Raw genomic sequence first — 23,231 nt, forward strand, 5'->3', positions numbered from 1 at the left:
CTTCTGGTTACTCAGGCCCTTGAACACCCTTTAAGTCACTCATTTTTGCTAACTGCATCACAGAGATGAGAGTTCTAATGGCAGAAGTGGAGTTAGTGGCATCCAGGCACACAGTTTGGAATTTGAGTACTACTAGGCTTCAGTATGTTTGTTTTGCATTATTTTTAACAAAATATGAGATTAAATTCTGATCCTATTAGAGCCAAAAGCAAAACTTGCATCACTTCAGCATGGCTAGATTTTCAAAGACAAGACTGATAATAAACTTTCCAGGTGTTAGTCTCACAAATATTGACAGTACCATAAAGGACAGCCAATCTCAAATTAAGAGCCTGGTCTCAGTAAAAAAATCAATGCGTATAAACACTGTGCTGTATTTGAACTGAAGAGAGGTCCTAGGCTTTAGCTAAACTAAACCCACTTCCCATGCTGTTGGAATACAGACAGTTGCATTAATACATAATAATATAATGCTTTCACTTACTGGTACTCAACAATATATAATAGCTTAGTGTACAAACAAGGTACAATTTGTTCTTCTCCAGAAAGCACAACTCTGGGATTTCCCTTATAACTGCAAAATAATCTAGTTCCAGTTCCTGCAGGTGATTTTTCAAAAGGTGTTTTTCCAAATCCATATGTCTATATGAATCTCCACTTTTACTTGTGAAATCCTTCCTCCCTCTCCAGTTTACCTAACCTACCTTGCACTCCAGGAATACCAGATCACAGGACACTTAAAATTTTCTTGAACTGAAAAGTTGCAATATCTGCACATTTCAATTATAGTTAATTTCTCTTTAAGTACTCAATAACCTAATTCTCTAATGAAAAGGTCAAATCTTAATTGCATATTTGACAGGAGAGGCTGAGATAATGAAAAAACCCTACTAACTTCTTCAAGCTGTAGTTTCTGCATTTCATTTTTATTTTATATGTGGATACTGCAGAATGGTTTGAATCTATAGGTTTGTTGCAAAGAAAGCACCTCCATGGTTATGTTTAAAAAACGAAAAAAAGATCCCCTGCACTGTAGAGTACCCAATGTTTGGTCAACTGTTTTGCTTCCAAGATAAAAATGAGTTCCTTTGAAAAAAAACCTTTTCAAATAACACAATCTAAATACACTTCTTCAGAAGCAGAATCAACAGTGTAGTAGCCTTTTTTCCAGCTTACAACAGACATTTCTGTAAAATGCAGTAGGCCTATGGCACGCTGTAATAACGTTCTTCAGCAAAGCATTGGCTTTCATGTGATATGAATTCTTAACAAGGACAAGCAATAATCAGCAGGCAAGAGGTAATCAAAAGAGTTAAAACAATTCATGTGAACAATTTCAAATAAAAAACTACTCAGAACAGATTAAAAACAAAAACATTATCATACTTGGTTCCAGTCAAAAGAAAAGTGATACAGAAGTAGCAAGGGAAAAAAAAACCTTCCCAGGTATTTTTCTCCTCACTGAACCAGCAAGAAAGAAGAGACACCTACAAAATTCTGTGTTAACAGCATTCTGAGTCAATCAGAATTAACAGCTTTTCTATTTTGAATCACGACAGCAAAGAGAATAGAAAATTTCCCCCAAACAAACCAAATAAAACAAGAAAAGGTACACAGTGTAAAATTCTTATTTTTCTTCTGGCCCAACAGGAGCACAAGAGAGTCAGATCCCAGAACACTGTGACTGGAATGCATTAAGTGAAGCAAATGGAAATCTCATATGGGCAGTGCTGAAGGGTCAACTCCAGACTGAAAGAATGTAACCTTATTTTAAAAATAAATGCCTCTTGGGTGAAAAAAAGAGTAGACAAGGGAGAGGAATGACTTGATATGTACTGAAACCATGCCTAGCGGTGCCTAGTCTGAGAACAGCTGAGCTGTTCAGCTTGATTTTCCATCTTGTGGAGTTATCAGCACTTTGCTCCAGAAGAACGCCAGTTATGCCAGTCTTACTGAACATCACCAAGACCTCACAACAGGACAGGTTAGCACAGAGATGAGAAAAAGGAATAATTTTCATACTGAAAATCAATACGGCATTACAGCTGAAATAAAAACACAAAACCATAAGAAAAATATAATCCAAGAAACAAAGTTGCCTTGTGCTTCATACTTCAACCAACTACACTGCCTTTAAAAATGCACACCACTTTTTTTTTTACTCTCTAGTCCTAAACAATCACTGTGTTCTGTCTTCCTTTAAAGTCCAGGGTTGGTTTAAGACATTTAAGTACTTCTCACCACACCAAGGGATATGCATAAGTCAAAAAGAATGTCAATTCTCAGTCATTTATGAACAACAGAAATTTACAGTAGCATTACGCACAAAACAATAACCTATTATTCAGGCAAAGCTGAACAGAGCAGCAATAATCCTCCTAATACATTTATAGAAAGAGAAAAATGTAAATGTTACAGTACCTCTATCTTCAAGCGGATTGCTAGCAAGGTTGATCGTATGGAGTCCTGAGTTGGGATTATGGGCTAGGGCACTGGCTAGTTTCTGTGCAAAATCTCTGTAAAAAAAAGAGAGGGAGAAGGAATCCTGTTATCTCCTCTGTCAACAGCACATGCAAAGGCCTAAAAGCATCAAGGGATTACTAGCCACAAGTGGCCTATGCTACTGCAGAGCACCAGCTGATTCCTCATGGCTCTAAACAATGCTTATCTGGCTAATTTGCTATCTTTCTTCATTATTTATTCATTCTGTGACCTAAGAGACTGAAGAGCATTCAGTCAAAGCCCAAAATGCTTTTGACAGAGATCTGAAGGTATAAAATAGGAGTTACACAGAGTAACTGAAAACTTGCATGCCACAGGAGTGGGAGATAAACACACCAACTTGCATACCACCACCTTCTTCACTCACAAGCCATCCTGCTCATTTGCAGCAGCTCTCTGCCAATAGTCACTCAAACACATGGGCTTTGCAGCAAATCCAGAAGTATTTCTAACCTTATAAAACAGCAGGAATAGCTCTCTCAAAGAACAGCAGCACGCTGATGAACTGGTCTTTTGCTTCTTTTTACAGTGAGAAGCATCAAAGCACATAGCTGGCTGATCACAGTCCCAGCAATGGATCCAAGTGAGATGGCCAAGTATCAGTTTTGTAATGCTGACAACAGCCAGGCCAGGTAGCAGAGATAACTCTGAAGTAACCTTCACCAACTGGGGTAGGTAGGTGTGGCAGCATGACCTCTGTTCCAAGGCCACTTGAGAGGCAAGGGACCCCTGTCCTTTCTGCAAGCGCTTTGCTGCAGCTGGGCTGCCAGCACCCACAGCACTAAGCTCAAAGCGAGCTTGGGTTTTCCTGCACACCACGCTGCCAGGCTCTGCTGGAGACACATTCCTTGCGTTAAGTCAGAAGGCTGGTGTCTTATCGGCTCTAAGACAAGTCCTCAAACCTGTTCTCACACCAGCTGGGAAGTTATCATGTAATAAGGGACTAGACCTACTGTGGGCTTTTGATAAAGTGAGGCTATAACTTCAGTGTTCTTGTTTCACCTAAGTTAGACACCAAGTTAGGAAGCAAAAACATGTATTGAACTTCCCTCTTTCTCTCTCTGCCTTAAAGTACATTATCTCTCCTCCTGTAGGCCAGTGGTGAAGAGCTACCAAAATGCTAATTAACACTGCCCTCTTTCCTTGGAACAGATCCTGCCTGCCATCAAACTCTGTGCTGAGAACCACAGAGGAGAATCACATCCTCTTCTAGTATTTGGAAAAGAGAGGACACTGAACAGCAATAGCTTCAATAGCTTTTGGTTATCTGCAGTTGCAAAGTTTACTGGAGTATGGAGATGCCCCAGGGAAGTTTAGTTTCCCTTTGAAACCCTATGTCCTTTAACAGACTTCTGGGGCTAGAACTGGTTCCAGCTCTGCAGATGCATGATGAAGGGCTGCCTTTAGGAAAAACATATTCTCTTCCTAAAATACAAGCAGCATGTGAATACAAACACTCAACAGAAGGAACTTCTGGACTTGAAACTTTGCCACCTGACAGGCCCCAGGGTCTCCTGCTTTGCTACCAACTGCTGCTGCAGAAGACTACAGATCTCCTGTAGGTCCTCAGTTACATTTGCCAACACTCTGGAAATCCTCCAGCATTTCAAATGGTGCTAGATGCCTGCCCTTAGGCAACTGAATCAAGCTCCTTATGTCCAGCCAAGAAAAATGAGGTTTTGAGTTAAAAAGCAACAAACCCTTTCCTCTTGAGGAGTTTCCTCCTCTTCCTTTATCCCTAACAGATTCTTGTTATTACAGTACTTTGCCTATACCTCCAGGCTTGTTTACAAACTCTGCTCCAGCTTTCACCAGCAATATAGGCAGGATTACTAAACTTTCAGGACAACTAGAGTGTGTATGAGCTACTTAGCAAAGGCACAGCAAATCAACTGCTACCAGAAAGCAGCAGATTATCCACATTAGGCTCAAAGGGCTCCAAGGCTCATTTTGGAAAAAATAATACAACAAACAACACACACTCCCTGTGCAGTCTCTGCCATAAATAGAGGCACCTTGGCAATGCTAATGGGGGAACATCTCTTTGCCTCCTTTGTTCACTATTTGCTTCAAGTCATAAAAGTTATTACATCCTCTGGCTGCACACTTACGAACAGAGCACACAGTGTAAGCCTGTAACTTTCTATAAAGCATCAAACTTGCTCTGTATGCAGTACACAGCCATGCTTGGCTGAAATGAGCATATTCAGGCTTGGAGGTAAAGCCCCAAAAAGATTCAATTTCAGTATACATATGACAGACTAAGGATATTTCATCAAGGGTAAGAATACCACGAATCTGGAAATCTCAGACAAACAAAACAATTCCTTGAGATCTGTCTAGACAACATCTCTGTAACAGAAAAAAAGAGGATGTGTGGGAGGAAGCAACACTGTTAAGTTAATTAAGCAACACTTAATGTCTAAGGACATTAAGACCGTGTCAAGAAGGGGAAGATAAGACTCAACATCACTGCCAAAGGCCCTCTGGATACCAGCAACAGGCACTTCTCTTGTTCCCCATATTGCAGCTGGCCACTCCCTCTGGAACAGGGCTGCACAGGATGGGGTGAAAGGAGGCAGGGACATTCCATCTGCCAGCTTTCAGAGAGCACATAAGTGCAACAGATAATCACTTGCACCAGCTCCTGCAAACAGGCCTTTGCAGACTGGAAAGTCTGTCTTGCAGTTCCATGGCAATCACGGAATACCCTGAGTTGGAAGGGACTCCCAAGGATCAAGTCCAACTCCTGGCGCTGCACAGGACACCCCAACAACCCCACCATGTGCCTGAAATTGTTGTCCAAATGCTCCTTGAGCTCTGGCAGGGTTAGGGCCATGACTAGTGCCCTGGGGAGCCTGTTTCAGTGCCCAACCACCCTCCGAGGAAGAACCTTTTCCTAATAACCAAGTCCTTGCAGGTTAGCATCTCCCAGCACTGCAGGCCGAGGGCAGCTCCCACCATATACAGCCTGTGCCTGTCAGGCCAAGCTGCAAAGCCTGACAGACACCAAAGCCCAGCCTAACCAAAAGGCCCATTCAGAAATTAATATTTTGGTTACCACATATTGTCCCATTCCTCCAAAGTACCTCAGGGGTTAACCCTCTTTTCAAGGTCATTTTTTGGGTCAGACTGAATTACTCCCCTCTCCCTGAAATCTGGACACAACCTATGTTAACTAAAGCACTTATCAAAACATTAGTGATTGCTGTATGCATTGAAGCCTTCCAGTGTAATCGAAACTGCATCCTTTATGTGTACTTAAAGGAATAGCAATGGGGATAAAATTTCCAAGAGCATCTAAACTGGCACAAATCTTATCAGACAGAGGCTTTCACTTTCCTGTTTTTCCCAACAGGAAGTTCACACTTCCCTAATTCTGGGTCCTTATTACTGCTACTGCACAATAGTTTGCTGTTTCATCATTTGGGAAGATGACAAGTGTTTATGAGGCTGTGGCCCAAACCAAATCACAGAAATGAGTGGTTGGAGATAGAAAAGAATGGAATCATCTTAAACTGACTCTGCTGCAGGAAGAAATATGCTCCTGCAGCTGCTCGGGTTATTTCTTACAGCTTTACTCTTGGTAGCTCTTTCTTAACCCTGCTTTGGCATTCTATCACAGCCCATTAAAAATGACTGGTCTGTAAGCCATGGGAAGGAAGACACCCAGCAACAACAGGATCTCCTAGCAAACAGATATGAAAAATGGCAAAGCTGACAAATGCATCCTTGGCAAAAACAGACAGTGTTGATCAGAACAGATACACTCCAAGGCACAATGCCAAACATTCTGCACGTAGATGGAGACATGAAAACTAAAGTCACAGGTTGATTATCTGTCAAGTCCTGTTAAAACTGAAAGCAGTTAATCCAACTGTGATAAGTTGAGGTAGGCACTGTGCAAAGGTAGTCAAGACATCCTTTAATATTAATGATTATCACTAGATTTTGTGGCACATATTGCAAGAAAAATGAGATTAAAACCAGGGGCTTATGTTTGAATGATAGCTATTTAAAGCAGTGCACTAGTGAAAGAGAAAGTTTGTGTGCTATTCCAAACTCAACCTCAAAATTTCTCAAGTCATGTAGGCAATTTTCTTTAAAAGCCATTTCAACGCAAAGACCACTTTAAAAAGGAGAAAAAGACTCAAACAATGGAAGAGGAGACAATGTAAGGCAGACCAAATATTTCCCCTGTGCTTGTTTCCCTTTATTTGTAATTTTGCATAGTGTTCTGCTTCTCCCACCTTTCCACTGCTTCTTTAATTAAACAAAAAATTCATTAGCTCTAAGAGTTTATCTTGTCTGCATTGTCTTGGACACAACCCTAACACTAAAACAAGCACTACAAGTACAAACTAGCTCAGTTGGAAGTAACTTCAACTTTGCTTCTATTTCCTGTGTTACCTAGTAACTACAACTTACTGCATTTAAAACATATGCAAGGATTTAAATGTATAGCTTATTTCTGTGTATCTTCCTTTTAAGTCTATGGCAAGCCATTAAACTTACTTATCTACTTTCTTCAAAAATGTGGTTAATGTAGAAGTCCTGTTATATTTGAACAGACAGCAATCCACATTAATATAACACCAGCTCATTTGGAAATGAAACAACAATAATGTGTTATGTGAGATGGAATAATATGCTTTTTTCAACAAAAACTAAACTACTGTTTTTTAAATGATAAAAAGATGTTGATAATACTTCTGTTGGAGCCATATTTGGAGAGGAACGGTGGGAGCTTTTTTAAAGTTTATGCTCTTTTTCAATCATTTTGCTCCACTTAACCCAACTCTCTAGCCAGAATCTTAAAAAACACCATTTTAAAGGGATTTCTTGGACATAAGGACATTCTGGAAAACCTGATAAAAAGCTTGTGACTACAGGCTCCTCAGAACTAGACAGACATTGAGCACATCTTTTTTAATGCCTATTCTGGCCAACATACATCACACATCCCTTTCAGTGGGACTAAGCAGCATCTAAAGCAACATTTCAAAGGAATTACTTACGTTCTAAGCCCGGCATTCTCTAATACCAGTTCTTCCAATCGATTGGACCTACTCACCACCCGCAGTATCTGCTCACAGAGATCAGTGGACTGCCACAGAAAAGACAGAACAGTGTTAAAGAACACAAACATGGAACAGACAGTTATTGAGTTAAGCTGTACATCATAACGGGATCCAGGCCACGACCATCTTCTTGTTATACATAAATAGGAAGTAAAAATACCAGAAACACCCAGGAGAGTCAACAGAAGACTTCTGGAAAAGACTCAGAGAAGCAGGAGGCAGACTAAAAGCAAGTAATTAATGAACCAGGCCACCTAACCAAACAGGGCAGAATTTTTATAATGGCGGTAAAAACAACCTGAATCATGTGGTTCAGAAAAAACTCTCACTTAATTTTTAAAGAAATCTTATTCATATGCATGCTAATCCTTCGGGAAAAAGTGGTAACTAGTGCAAAGGAGAATAAAGCCTGACCAGGAATGACAATTAAACACAGAGAAAGATGTTAGAAGGAAAACAAACAAAAAAAAAAATCCCAAAAAACCTCAGGAGCAAAAGTACCCTAGCTACACGTCCTCCAAAGACTCCCAAGGACTAGTGTTTAAGGGCCAGTATATTTGAGTATGAATTCTTCCAGCCTATGCAGAAGCAAATTCCATCTCATGATCCTACTGTTGTTGAATTCTAGAATTTGCATGGGTATTTGCAAGTGCCATGAATAAAAAATGACAACAAAAGAGTTTGTTTGCTCTGCTCATTCAAACAGAGAAATAAAACCTTAATCATTCAAAAGCCGTGCAATGAACTCTGTACCTCATCACCTTTTATTATAAACTTCTATTTTGCTTCTGGATTTGACTTGTCTTTTTCCCCCCAGAGCTGGCACTAACCAGTGTTCATGTGATATCCAAAGTCATGATCATGAAGTGCTGAAACTATTCTGTTGCCTGACTTCAAAAACAACAACTCATACCTGGGACATCTTTGTCTCTAATGACCGTCTGACATTTTCTAGTTTGTGTATTTTTCAGGGTTTGGGGTTTTTTTACTTTTAAACTAATTGAATATCCAAAAAAACCCCTAAACAAAATAAACGCGCTCTACTACACTCGTAAAATCTTATTAATCCTTTACACAGTAAGGGTTGACAAATTTTGGTGAAGACTGTCAACTCAGCCATCTTCCTAATTCTTTCTCTACCATCCATATTTTAATAATTCAGAATATTATCACAATCTTTCTACAGTACTGTGACTGCAAGTGGAAAGCTTCATGCCTGTACTATAAAATCACTATGGGTACTGTCTATCAAACACAATGCACCCGATGGCCTCCGGATATGTCTGACCTCATACTGACCCTCGGCAGTGTTCTTATGGCATGGATTTACTGTCCAACAATCTACATTTTCCTCATTTTTGACTTAAAATGGAGTGTGTGGAAGGTAAGGGGTTGGGTTTTTTTAAGTAAATGATGCATTTTCCAGACTGACAAAGTTTATTTGTTTTCCACAGAAAAGTTGCTAAGAAAAAACCCTAAAACTTTCACATAAATATATCTCAGACAGATAATAGGGCCAGGTCTTGTTCTAAGCAAACTACACCAGCCAGTCTTCTAACTAAGCAAACTATCTCATTTCATTGAAGCAGAAACTGATTAATTGCATTGTACCTTTTTACAATGTTGATTTTAACAGCAAACTACAACAGCACTAAAAATACCACCAGCTTCATTCCATGCATAACTTTGAGAGAGATGTCCCAGCAGGAAAGAAGTTTTTTGCCTACTCTTTTGCCAAGAATCAGATGAGCTTCAATTGAATTTTCATGGAAAATGATAGCTTAGGAATGTAATGAGAGCTTTACAGATCAATAAAATTGCATCAATTTAAACAAGACAAAACTTAATATTAATTTTTAAAGGCCGAAGCTTCTGAAGGCAAGCATGACAGCACTTTCTCAAGCAAACCACTTACTCCACCTGTGACTATACTCTTTCAAGTTTAGAAGAAATAGTGTATTTTGATATATTTAAAATGCCACTGAACCACTGCTTTTCTTGGCCCTTTCTTCCATAGTCCAGCTTCCTTAGATATGCCCTCTTTTTGCTTTTAGGAAAGAAAACTGATACGGAAAAATACTGGTGCTACACATCAGGGCTTCAGAAAACTGGGTGAGAAAATCATTGAGTTGCAAAGAAAATTACACAGAAAAGACTGCTTTATATGCAAGAAAAAACTGCCAGAATCTTGGCATTTTTTTTCAGCTCCATAAAGCAACGATGATTTCTGTCTGCTTTAGTTTCCTATTAGTCACCTACCATTGTTTGGGGGAGTCACCAATGCCTAATGAAGCAGTTTTATTGGCTACTATTATCACCCAACAAAGTTTCCAAACCTTATTGGTTGAAATTTTGACAAGACCTGACTCTCAGCAGTGTTTTTATGGTGCAAATTGACAATCCAACAGTTTGTATTTTCCTGATAAGATTAAAGGAAAAAAAAGTTGTCAAGAGATTGCCCAGTTGTACTTGCCTAAAATATTTCACTTTAAAACACAGCACAGCCTGGTAGAAGCAGATAGATTGTTTCAATTTATTACTTACTAATTTCAGATCCTTGGAGGAGAGCTTTGTAAACCACTGATTATACTCCAGAGCAGCAACTATAGGTATTAAGTCTCTAGAAAAAGAAAAACACTTTTACACACATTTCATATAACTGTCATTTGAAATAATCTCCTAAGTGTTCTTCCATATCTCATTCCCCATAGTTTTGCAAAGCTAATTGCCTACCATCCCCATTATAGAAAGCTCTTCATTCTCAAAAAACACCAGGAGCAGCTGCATGTCTTCCTCTTATTTTAATAAAAATTTTTGACTGACCAACTTACATCCATTCTAGCATGAATTTTAATATCAGGAATTTGTCTGGGCTGCCATTCCTACTTTTAGCATAGCTTTTTCTTCAGCCTGTGACATGTTTAAGCTTCTTAATCACCTCTAATTATAATTTAGCATGACGCTAAAAAGCTTTTTGGCAGTCTGATGATTTAATAGAATTCCATGACTGACTGCTTCTAGAGAACACCTCCTTGTCTCATCTCTATAGTTAAATTCCCCCAGGAAACAGGAGACCTGCAAAAGGATAATGCGACATTCAGCACAAACCCTCCTTAATTGTAAAAGGGATTTCACGAAAGAAATTCTAAATTATTCCAGTTTTCTTCATTCCAAGCCTCTTAACGTGATCTGCTCTCCCTCTGTTAAGTTTCTCCAATAGCGGACGTTGATAAATGTCACGCCCGGACGCTGCCCCCCAGCAGAATCATTCATCAAGCACCATCACACCACCTAGCAGTGCAGCACTTGGATCATTTTGGTGCTGCATATTAAACACTGATACACACCTACACAGAGGCTTAACAGCTACCTAGAAAGCCCTTGTCCTTATAATGAAATAAAGAGCTGTATGTACACTAACTTATCAAGCCAGCAAAACAGTGACATTCAAGCCTCAGTTTTTCTAGGGAGAAATTTAAAAGTATTGGCTTTTATAAGCAGTCCCCCCTCTGCCTCCCAGCTCTTCATCCAGGACATATGCAGGTAGGCACAGGTCTGCAGCTGACATGCAGCACCCTTCTCCCATCTTCTTTTAATTCTTCCTCTCCTCCAGTTTTCCTCTGCAAACATGCAGGCACTTCAGGGTGGTTGTTAAACACACAGGAAAGCCAGGAGACAAGGCGACATCATGTGGACAAGCATTCTGTAGGCTATATTGGGAACCGCAGTTTCTAGATTTGGAAGTACAAGCATCACTAAGGTAACAGATCGAAGGTGCAGCATTTTGCAGCAAAAGACTGTAGCCCACCAACTGAGAAGCTCATGCAAATGGAGCATTTTCACACTCCTGCAGAGGAACTAGTGTGGGGTGCCCTTCAAGGATTTAAGCCATCTTTCCATCTTGTTCACAGCACACATCACGTTGTGTGGTGAATTCATTTCCACAGGCACAGCAGAGACTTAGCGGCTTCGTGGAGTGTATAGATTTATTTCTGTCCACCACGTTGTTTTTGTTCCTACACACACACACTTCATCTCCATGTAAAGCAATAACCAACTGGTGAAATGTTAGGTGAGAAAAAGTAACAACCCAGAGGTACTTCCCCCTTAGGCTGGGCAGGCAGGAATCATTCTATGGAGCATGAAATGTCTACACACAGAGAGGAGGTTTGCTCCTCCTCTGTGGTTCCCTAGCGAGATCAGTAAGGTGGTAATGAATTAGCAGCTTTGACACCTCTGTTGCCAGTACCTTTGCCTTGGAAGTGGAATGAATATAAGAGCAATTTCTCAGGTGAAATTTTGGCTTATTCATGCAGCAGTAACAAGGCAGCACAGCTGGGCAAACACTGGACAGGCTGACACTGGAGGAGCAGAGCTGTTCATGCTGTGGAGCACCACCCCCAAAAGAGGCACAAGGCACCACGAGCAGTTGTACTTCAGCCATCAGCAGCAGCCCAGTTCCTTCAAAGGACAGAGGGGCAATGATCGGGCATCACTAACTGCAAGTGCTCACACCACTAGGGAGCTGGTAAGCCAGCCTGGGGGGCTGGGAAGAGCTCAGGAACTTCTGGGCAGGAGAGTGGCTGCAGACAGAACTTGCCTGAGGCTGTGCCTTCCCCCCCCCCCCCCCCCCTTCCTTCTCTGGCTTGGGAGGGAAATGCCTGAAGGACAAGGGGTGCTCAGTCTCAGTGGCGGAGCTATGACGCTTTCAAGAAATATTTAAAGATGAGAACTTGCAAATCAGCTGTGCTGATTTGTTTCAAAATGTTCCTGTCCAGCTGCAACAATGTTTCTTCAATAGTTTAGTCTTCTGCAGTATCCACGGCCTGTTTGCTGAAACCCCAGAGAAGCACAAATCCTGCCTGGGACCTTCATCAACACCAACTGCTAACCCCCCTCCACACCCCCCTTTCCCCCTACTCCCAACATGCCTGCAGACAATGGAACCCTGCTTGTTCTGCAGCAGCTTTACTTACAGTCTAGAAACTTTGCTTTATCAGATTCCACCATCTGATTTTAAGAAAAGACTTTATTTCTTCATTTTTGTTCCAATTTTTGAAGGTGCTTCTGACCAATGAGAGTCCCCTTCAGGAATTTACCTCTGCTCCTTCTCTTGCTTTAAGCTTGTTTAACCTCAATATTCTTTTTATCGAGTTTTTCTTTTCAAAATTTTATATTGCTTTGTTCACTTTATTCAATTACAATCTAGATGTGGTATTAACAATAACCTGAAGTCTTTTGCAATATGGAATGAAAGAAAGCTAAAAACCAGTTCCAAAAGCAGGGCCTTCTCATAACTTTCCCTCATTGAGTTACATTGAGATGCTTATATGAATTAAAATTACCATCCAGAAGAAGGCAATATTTATAAAGGATAAATCTGTGCCATCTTAAAATGAAAACAGATTCTGTTCTTCTGGAATGCAGACAATCTCTCCAAGCCTCAACAGCATTCAAGCTTATCTAATGCCTTCACATTTTTTCAACATCTCTGTCCCTCAGTGTATTTAAGATGGCAAGAAATCTCAACAGCACAAAGAAAAAATTCTAAACAATCACACTTTTCTTAAAATTTTTTTGAATATCCAAATAAGCTAAAACACATGCTACACAGACGAAAATCATGCTACCATTATCAAATAAGCCCTTTTCACTTCTTTTCACTTTTGAGTCTTTTTTTTGTTGTTAAACAATTATATGGTTCACAACACAACATAACTTCTGATAAAACCTCTGAAGTCATGTTCCCATGCATCAAGCCATGCTGTGGTGCTCTGGGAACTTGAATTCATCTATAATTCATGCCATCTTATGTTGACCTTTAACAGAAATTTTTTACTTGGAAAAAACACAAATTGTTTATTTTTGCAATGCATAGCCCCTGTATTTAGAGAACTGATGTACCTGTCCTATCTTGCTTCAGAGCTAGTAAACAACCTAAACTATATAGGTTCAGCAATCCCAAAAATTAGGTGGATGATACAAACAACAGTTTCTCAAAATCCAAAGTACAATGGCATACTGTGAATTTATAGCAGTCCCACTGTCTTAAATATATTGGAAAACACTTACATACATTCTTGAATTGACTGGGATTTCAATTCCTGATTTGTATTTTTAGTGAATAACAAGGATTTGGCTTTCTTAATATTTTAATTTTCTTGAAATTTCAATCCAAAATGTTTCTCAGTTCAGTCCTCAACACATAGAAGCTCCCATCACAAGATGGATTCCACAGCATGTAAATGGCTCCAAAATAGATTTGAATCTTTGGACTCAGACAATCATGAAACACTTAATAAAGACTTTTCTTACCAACACAAATATATTTCTTCAGCAACATCAATTTTGTTAGGCATATTTTAATGAAAAGCTTTTCTAAAATAACAAACCCATTATTTCATTTCCTGGAAGCCAAACTCATTTGCACCAGCTGAGATATTCTAAATACTTGAAACACTTCTATCTACTCTTTCCTAATAAACTGTTCAAACATTTAATTTCTTGAGGCTGGGTATCTGTAGGTCACTTTCTCCAGAATGCCCCACAGTCTTCTCATCTCTTCATGTTGCAACAGATGTTTAAAGCATCGTTAAGTTCTTGCCACAAATTTGCTTGTGCTTAATAGCATTCCTCCCCTTATCTTCTTTCAGCAAGACTTAACCAAGGAAAGAGTCTTTGGCTACATCTCTCATGCACCAGTTGCAGCCCTGTAGTCTTGAGTTACCTCTGAATTAGTCAGCACAGATACTGCTAGGTAACTTTGCCAAGGGATTCACTGCAGACTGTGAAAACGTGTCACAGAAACTGAAGTATTTGAATGGGGTATTCTGCGAGTTCACATACCAGATAGCTTAAAGCTGCAAAGAATGCTACCCAAAATACTCTTATTTACCTACCCCCAGCTTCAGCCTTCCTCTTATGATGTTCTAACATTGTACCTCTGACAGATTCTTAATTCTTGCACTGTGCTCTCCCAAAGAAACCAAGGGTTTCTCTATCTTATTTACACTTTCTTAAATTTGCAATTTCCTTGATATAATGATGAATTTTAGTTAAGCTTCTCTCCCATTTTCTCCTACTTGTAATACCTCCAGATTCAACTTTCTCAGAATCCAATTTTCTCAGCCAGCTAAATTCAGTAGACTAAATACAACACTTAGCTAAGTTTCAGCATCTCACAGCAAAATTACCCTCAATTAGTTCCTTTCTGGAAGTGCTTATTTTTGATAGCATCTATTATAGGTGAGGAGACAGCTAGCAGTTGAACAACTTAAACCTTCTACTGACTTGCTGACAAAAATTAATTTCCTTTACTGGGTACACCATGAGAAAAAGATTCTGCAGGAGGAAAGACTTCATAATTTCCTTTTTTGTTTTGCCCACCAGATGTAGCTGCATGTTTTATCTGCTGAATTTGAGCTGTTATATCCACCATCACAGGAAAAGTATCTATCTGCTAACTTTTTGGGTTGCTTCCAACGAAAAAATATATTTATCTTCTCAAGCTCCTGAATGAAATGTGGTTTCCATGGGGCTTTTGTGGAAAAACAGCAGCTTCATGCTGAAAACTAAAAATGCTACAGATGGTCATTTCACAGGTCTACACATTCCAGAAACAGCTATGGGGCCATCCCACTTCATCAATATTAGCATGATTACTGCACATGGTTTACCTGTGGTCAAGGTGGCTGAAGTCTTGCAAATTCAGCTCTCTGGTATCTTGCGTCAGATAAATTGTATCAACATCCTGTTAAAAATACATAACCAAATACACCTTTACAGAACTGTAGTGGGATGTTTTTGTCAAGCACTATGGATTTACATGTTCTTTCATCATTAGTACAGGTAGCTGAAAAGAGCTTCAGAACAAGATATGCACTTACCCACTGTACTTCTTCTCTGTAGGGAAATCCAAGCCAGTCACACACACAGGCATACATCTGCGAAAAGCCTCCTACAAAAAACCCGACAGGCTATTTAACATAACAGTCAAACCAGCAAGCAAACATACATCTAAAAGGACATCTTAAAGATCCAGTTTTCCAGAACTCACTCTCTTTTTCTCTCAGAAGACTGTCCATTTTGCTTATGAAGGAAACTGAGACTATCCTATCTTTGCCTGGTAAGTTGCAAGAAAGCTTAATATAGTGCCTTCACCTACCAATCAGAAGTCTGCTTCATACTAATTACACCTTAAAACTAATTACACCTTTACAAGCTTCTGCCAGAAATAGAATTAAACTTCCTGACACTGCAATTCCAGTCCTTTTATATTTGGGCATTTAAATTCATTCTCACCACAAGGTCCAAGTTCTGCCACTGTCTGACTGTCCCACAGGGCCTGGAGATTAGCCAGTCTTTCTGAAGGCTCCATAGTTACTTTTTTCATAATCCTCCTAGATGGAAAAGAGGGGAAAAACATCATTCATGGCTTTGAAAGTATTTTTAAACATATAAACCTTTTTTATTTTAAGAGCATTTTTAAATGAGTATATAGGAAGAATTACCATTTTTAATACAACTCACTTTCCTACCTAAAAGGCACACACATCATTATGCAGCACAGCAGGAGTAGCATTTATTCTTTCTTTCTCTCTCTTTTTCTTTTGATTAACCCTGTGACTACTGGAGCAACTAAACCCTTTTGTATTACAGGATCACTCAAGTTAAGGAGACTTGTGCCTCTCATCTGACACCAGGATGCCCAAAATCGGGAAGAGACATGGTATTAATAGTTACCATGAAACCACTGCTGTATATACACTGTTTTTATGCAGAAATAGCACCATGGTACAAAGAGCTGAGCAGCTGCATGTGGCCTCTAGGCTGCACTCTTGATATCCAGCTCCAATCTTTGTAATTTGGTAGCATTTTCCTTCCCTAGACAGACAAGAAACATGATGCCTTTCTGCCTTTTAAGAAATAAAATGATCTGTTTTTCTGAATAGCAAGACTGCCTCATAAACTACAGAATTCCGGGGGGGGGGGGGGGGTTGGGGGTTTGGGAGGTGGAGCAGAAGAGAATCAATAAGTTATAATAACTAAAGAAACTCCTTCCCCCCTTCTTGCCTGTTCTGGTCCTATATCATCTGCACAACTCCAATGCCTTCATTTTAGAAAACTCTGCCATCTGAGAGCAAGAAATTTGATTTCTTTCCTGGGAAGCAAGCACTACATGCAGCTACCCAAAATGCTGCAGCAATCTTCTCAAGAAAGCCCACAGAAAACATCTTCAGAGCTCAAGGCCTTCAGAAACAACCAGAGAAACACACCCAGTCTTGCAGCCCCCTTTACTCTTTTTGTATGCATTTCTCACACCATTACTGAGGTTTTAAAGCAACCCTGCTCATAAACCCTGCTCAGTTGTATTCATGCTCTTTGAAGGGAGAGCTCAATCTCCACTAAGGCAGTTAATAACACTTCCAGAGAGGAAAATCGGAAGTGGGAAAAAAAAATGAAGACAAGAAAAAGAAACTGCGATCCAGAGTTTACGAATTGGATTTCCTACTCCGCCTACAGGAAAGGTGAATAATAAAGACATGCACTCAAAATAAACCATGTAAGTTTAGCCTAACCATTCACATTGAGTGTCTGTTACTAAAGTTCACTTATAGAAAATCAACATGTCTGGGAAAATGCTTTTCCACAGCCCATTTTTTCTAATAATGCTGAAAACCAGGAGCTGAGGAGAATACAGTAGAGCTGCATGACTTGGTACAGAGCAATGAAGATGAGGCAATGACAGAGAAGATAGAAAAGAAAATGAAGAAGAACCACTGAGAATTGCTGCAAGATTATAGAATCCAGAGGCACGGTAAAAGAGAAAACCAAAGGCACAAATAATGCACTGAAAAGAAAAGCCAGAAAAGGAGACAGATAGTTCAAGGAGTCAGTTAAACCATAGGAAATATATGACAAGACTGCCCAGGGCTCAGTTTTGAAGAACAAGGCTCACAATCATGTACATTGTTTCACAAACACTGAAAGTAAATGGAACTTTTCCCTCCTCTCCCAATGCAGATTTTATTTCTGGTGCAAAAAAAAAAAAAAAAAAAAAAAAAAACCAAAACAAAACCAAAAAAAGGAGTAAGTTACAACAAAAAAGACAGAGCCTAAGCTATACCTGAAGCTGGAGAGGCAACAAGGTAAAATGAAAATTTAAGACTTCAAATACTTGCACCCACCTTCAAACCAAAGGTTTTTATGACCCTACAAGATCAACGTAAGTCCACCTATGCTCTACACTCTCCTGGTTCTGCCATACACCTGGACAAGAGCTTAGTGCTTGCCTCAAGGTGATTCTCATATCCTCAGTGCATTTCTGAGATCAGGGAGGGGAGACCAGCAGACAAGAAGTGGTGGCTGGTCACCACTTCCACACAATCTGTTCCCACTAGAGGTGCCCTAAAGCAGACTTACACTGGTGAGAGTCCAGGGAATATCTTCCTGAGGCAGGTCCCGATGTGTGCCAGCACCTCGTTCACATCCTCTGAGGATGCCATCTTCATGGAGATGCTGCATTTCTCAGTTTCCATAACCAACTAGAAATAAAAGTGCAAGAGGCTGAGAACTGGGTATCATATATGTTTTATCCCTTTAAAAAGGAAGGCATTTTGAATGCCAGCTGAATGCTTCCCGTGCTTGTAGGAATCTGTTATTCTTTAAGACATGACACAGCACTGCTCCAGGTAGTTTCTGAAAGTTGTTCTTGAATGTACAAGACCCCCATACTCAAACTTTGCTTTTTCTAACAGTGCCCTGCTTCCCACGGGAATACAATTTTCAAAGGATCTTGACCTCAGCTGACACTTCGAAAACCAAGAACTTTTCACAGCATTGTCCTCTTTTGAAACACGTCCCAGAACACCAGGAGAGGCAGGCACAGACTGACGGGAAACTATTGAATGAGCAGGGTGCCTGTTTCCTCCAGCAAAAAGTAAAAGTCTTTAATGGCTGCAATCCTCTGGAAAAACTCTAGTGCTTTGTTTTGTGCTGTTTAAGAAAATGCTGTGGTGCTGTGTTGTCTCAGTGCAGATGAAGCAGTAACTCAGCCACCATAACTGCCCTGCTGTCTGGGGGATACGTGCTTGAGTGAGGGGGATAAACAAAGCCTTTTGCAACCCGCCTCCCTTAGGTATAGATTGAGTGTTCAGAATCAAATCAGATTATGGTAAGAGTGACACATCAGCTCTGCTGCTGCTTTCAGCTGCATCACAGGAAGCAGTGTAATGTTTCTGTTTACTCCAGGGTGAATAGTTAGCACAGCCCAAGTCAGAAATCTCTTTCGGATGAGAAGCTGTGCACGGACAGTGAGAAGGTAACAATAGGAATAACTAAGTGTAGACAGACACTAGGAGAGGGGACTCTGTGGAGTATGATACAGAGGGTTGCTTCTTATTGAAGCTGGCTCCCAGGGCTCTGTTGGTTCCCAATTCATGCCTAGGGTCATCACCAGGATAATCCTAGAATCCTGTATTACCCCTAAAGCACACTGAGACAATTCACATCTTTTCAACTCCTGAGCCTGTTGCCACCACTCCCTGATGACGAATGAGTGGGCAACTTACCACTGCTTTTCATCATCACCAATATATGCACAATGTTTCCTTATATTACTCTGTCCATTTGTTCACTTATCTTACAATGGGAAGCCTTTCATGGCTTTCTGCAAGTTACCCAGCACAAAACTACACCCTTCTGATATCACAGCTATAATTATGCTGTTAGCAGGAAAACTGCAACAATATCATTTGCTCCACAAGCAATAATCCAGGATTCTGCCTGCCTTCAGGTATAAGCCTCACACAATTAAAACACAAATGAGTGTAAACATGAAAAACCTTAAAAAATACTTTAGAAAAAGTATATGCTCATTGAGGCTGCTGAAAATCTCTTGTAAATTCTGCTACAACAGTGACTGTCTATGCCTCCAGGAGTAATTAGCAATAGTTACCTGGCATTTTAGTACCTTAAATAAAAAAAGCCACAAAAACTTAGAATTTAGTAAATGTCTCCTCATTAAAATACCTGGATCTTTTTTTCCCCTCCTTTAAGGAAAGCTTCAAAAGACTGGTTAAAAAGATGACATGTTCATACAATGAGAGCTTTTCAGAGTTCAAAGTATCTCAGGCACTCCTACCCTTAAAAAGCTCTTTAAAAGCCAAACACACATGAAACACATGAAGACTTTGATACAATTGAACTGTCAAATCTTGTCAACATGCTCATTTTATGAATTAAAAATGCTCTAAAGGCATTCTTCTTTTCAGCACCTTCTCTTTGACATTTACTTTTTTGGGCACATAACTTGCTGTCAAATATATTTTGTGTTGCACACAGTAAAGGCATGAAGAATAGTTGAAAGCAAAGCATTTCTGCCTGCAACGTAAGCAGTAGCTTTTGGCTTCCTCATAAAGGAAGAAGCCACAGAAGCCACTGCAGCTTGTGTGGTGATGATTGCATACCAGTCACCATTTACCAGCTCTGAGAAAAAGATCCACTGATGATACAAATGGAAACTTGTACCATACTGAATTAGGAAAAAACCAATCTATTTCTTACCATTATTCCACCTGAACAACAGATTCCTAAAACTGACTCTTTAAATTCTTATTGTTATTGTTAAGACTTTAGACCAGCATGAATGTGAGAATACAAATGCACAGTGTGCTCAGTGGAAGGGGACACCTGCATGTTAGAGCATTACCTCCTTGACCGGAACAGATTTACCCATGAGTAAACAAGTAACTTTTATCTAGAATACACTCACCTGGCCAGGTTTATTGGAAGTTACTCCTTGGATTTCCAAGTAGCTGAAAGTTAGTTCTAACTGTAGTTAGGAAAGAAAACATCACATTAGTGCAAACATCATCTTATTTTAAAGAGCACTTACACTTCTCAATGAGATTAAGAAAACCTTGAGCAGGCTACTGATATTTGACATCAGTTTCTGTAATTGACACTAAGTACTTGTTAATATCTGGGTGCATTTTTCATTAAAAGAATACTTACATTTGCTTGTTACAGGTTTAAATGGTTACTAGAGGTTATAGGAATACCACACTGGACATTTTACTGCAAGCTATAAGCACATAAGCTTATAATCAATTTTATGAAAAAATTTTACTATAAAAAGCATCATTAATAAACACCCTACTGATGTGTACTCTTGTGACTGATTAATCACTTATTACAATCCTTACAGCTCCACATTATTCTTTCATTAGTTACATTGATCATAGATGTGAAAAATTTTACTGCACAGAACCTAAAGGGACATGCGCACACAATTTTATACATATATGTCTCTCTGTCTATATATATAGATATGAATAAAAATACCATAGATAGATAGATACAGATATGAACATAAACGCCCAAGGAGTGCTTTGGCTTGTCTAAAAGTATGAGAGGAAGTGATACATAAGCTTTGTCTGAGTGGTTTGTTTGGATGACAGTCAGACTAGGCAGGGAAGAACATACAGAATCCAAATGGAAGCTTAGAAGGCAGTGGGGAATTCTTCTCCAAGGACAAATCTAGGGTTACAGGGAGTGTGCTAAGATCTGAATTCACAATTATGTAGACTAACATCTTGACAGTCGAGATATACAGAAAGAAACAAACCTCTTGGATTGAGTCATAACTACAGGGCAAGACATTAGCTTGGTCATTTCCTTTTAGTTATCACTGAAACCATTGTAATTGAGCAGTCTGTCTGAATTGCACGAAGTTTCCTGTCCTTTATCTTATCCTAGGTTCACAGTCAGGGTGCTCCCAGGCTAACTGGCAAGCACCATATCATTCTACTCCTGTATTTGTGAAAAAAGTCAACCCTGAATGACTACTGGGGTGCTCAGAACCCAGACACAGCTATCGAGACTCCCTCCCTGTAAAGGCTGCAACAGCACCTCAGGAAGTCAGGAAGAGCGGTACCAGCTTCCAACTATCAAAAAGCTTTCCAGAAAACTTTTGTTATTACTTTCTCTTTGTTCATTGCTGCCTATTTCTAAATCCTTATCCCTTCAGCTGCCCTGATGATTTGGCAGCATCAGAAGATGCCCCTCCAATTTCTGAGCAAAATTCACCTTCCGCCAAAAACCTCTCTTGGTGAACGAACTTTACTCTGAAGTTTTTGAGGCTTCATGTGCTTCATTTCACACATTCTGCTGCAGGGGCAGCTGCCACAGCAAACAGGCAGTTTCAAGGGTGCCTACACATCTGGTTACGAAGCGAGCACAGGGAACTGAGGCAGGAGAGACAGAACCAGCGCAAGCATCTTCGGAGAGGTCATACCAACACCTCTCATTTTCACAAGTGTAAAGCATTCACTTCTCTTCAGTGCTTTACTTCTAAGCTAGGGCTGGCAATCTTTTGTGATGACATGGCCCTGTGCAGTTGACTTAGGGCAGAAAGAAAAAAAAGGAAAAAAATAAAGCCACCAAAAAAATCTATAGCAGCTATTGTTGGCTACTGGATTAAGCAAGACTACACATACAGAAGGCAAAAGCTCTTTCTTCCCCTGTACTAATTAAATATTTGTTTACCTAAATCACAATGAAATTTTAAGGGGGGAGTTTCTGTGATTGAAATCCTTCATATTTTGAAAATTATTTACCTATCTAATTGAAGGTTCTTCCTTTGCTAAAGTATGTGCAAACATATATCTATGTACATACAATCAAAAATATCCAAAAATTTCACACAGATCCAGACTCAAGAATTTAGTCTGCAAATCCTCTTGCTTAGAATTAACAAATATCAGGAAACATGGCACTATCTCTACAGCTCATCTTTGGTTCATTTTTCTAGTTAAAAGTATGAACTTACAGTCCTTGCTTTGCAGGAAAAATGTAACACATTCTAAACATCATCTACCTCAAACTAAGAAATAATTTTTACAAGGTTTTAAAAGGCATAATCTCATTTATTACCCAAAATTATACGTTTCTAAAATCCTCTTAAAAAGCTATGCATGCCTCTCATTTAGGAACCTTTCAGTTACCCAGACATCTAATTTCCTAGTTTTCAATTTTTTCAACCAAAACTTAATGGAAGTTGAAATACATTCACAAATCTGAATTACATTCCTACCAATATTTTATACACTTATTTGTGGGCTTGATGACACATCCAACATTTACAAGTGTTGCAATCACATTTTATACAGATATGTAACAAGAATTAGCAGGCTTTAAGTACTGTCCTTCCTTCCCAATCAGTCCATCTCGAATAGTAGGAATGAACTGATTGGATCAGAGTGTGAAGTTACAAGGTGGCCATTGTGATATCTTTGCTCTAAGGATAGTAGTGTGAGTTGGTATTGCAGTTAGCCAACATTAATTCTTTTAACTTTAATCCTTGCTTAGTGGATACATCTCAACAGCATTGTTTAAGGAAAAGTGAAGTTTGGAATCAAATGTAGCAGTAAGAGTTACTCAGAACTGGCCATCTCTAGGCATACTCAATTTTATTAGAGGTCCCCAGAGAAATAACGTGTCTTTGCTGGATGTTCTCAGCTGTCTTTCTAGGAGTCACTGTCTGCCAATTACATGGAAGTTCTCAGACTCAGAAAGCTTCTGAGCAGCTATTGAAAATATTACAGACATTACAAAATTTACAAAGTTTCACTAACCCTTCTAGAAAGG

The 23,231-nt window shown here is 39.6% G+C and overlaps 1 protein-coding gene across 5 annotated transcripts in view; it reads right to left on the reverse strand.

The window, feature by feature from the left end:
* CARMIL1 (capping protein regulator and myosin 1 linker 1) overlaps positions 1-23,231 on the reverse strand; it is a 194,445-nt gene that overhangs the window by 88,169 nt on the left and 83,045 nt on the right. For all 5 annotated transcript variants that reach the window (XM_069004292.1, XM_069004290.1, XM_069004289.1 and 2 more), the window contains exons 4-11: positions 20,356-20,415; positions 18,006-18,127; positions 15,885-15,982; positions 15,470-15,540; positions 15,260-15,333; positions 10,128-10,203; positions 7,521-7,609; positions 2,422-2,516 (exon numbers count right to left, since the gene is read on the reverse strand). In XM_069004292.1, coding sequence (XP_068860393.1) covers positions 2,422-2,516; positions 7,521-7,609; positions 10,128-10,203; positions 15,260-15,333; positions 15,470-15,540; positions 15,885-15,982; positions 18,006-18,127; positions 20,356-20,415 — 685 coding nt within the window. The remainder of the gene's footprint in view (positions 1-2,421; positions 2,517-7,520; positions 7,610-10,127; positions 10,204-15,259; positions 15,334-15,469; positions 15,541-15,884; positions 15,983-18,005; positions 18,128-20,355; positions 20,416-23,231) is intronic.

The sequence above is a fragment of the Aphelocoma coerulescens genome, chromosome 2, assembly GCF_041296385.1.
Source record: "Aphelocoma coerulescens isolate FSJ_1873_10779 chromosome 2, UR_Acoe_1.0, whole genome shotgun sequence".
Taxonomy (NCBI): Eukaryota; Metazoa; Chordata; class Aves; order Passeriformes; family Corvidae; genus Aphelocoma; species Aphelocoma coerulescens.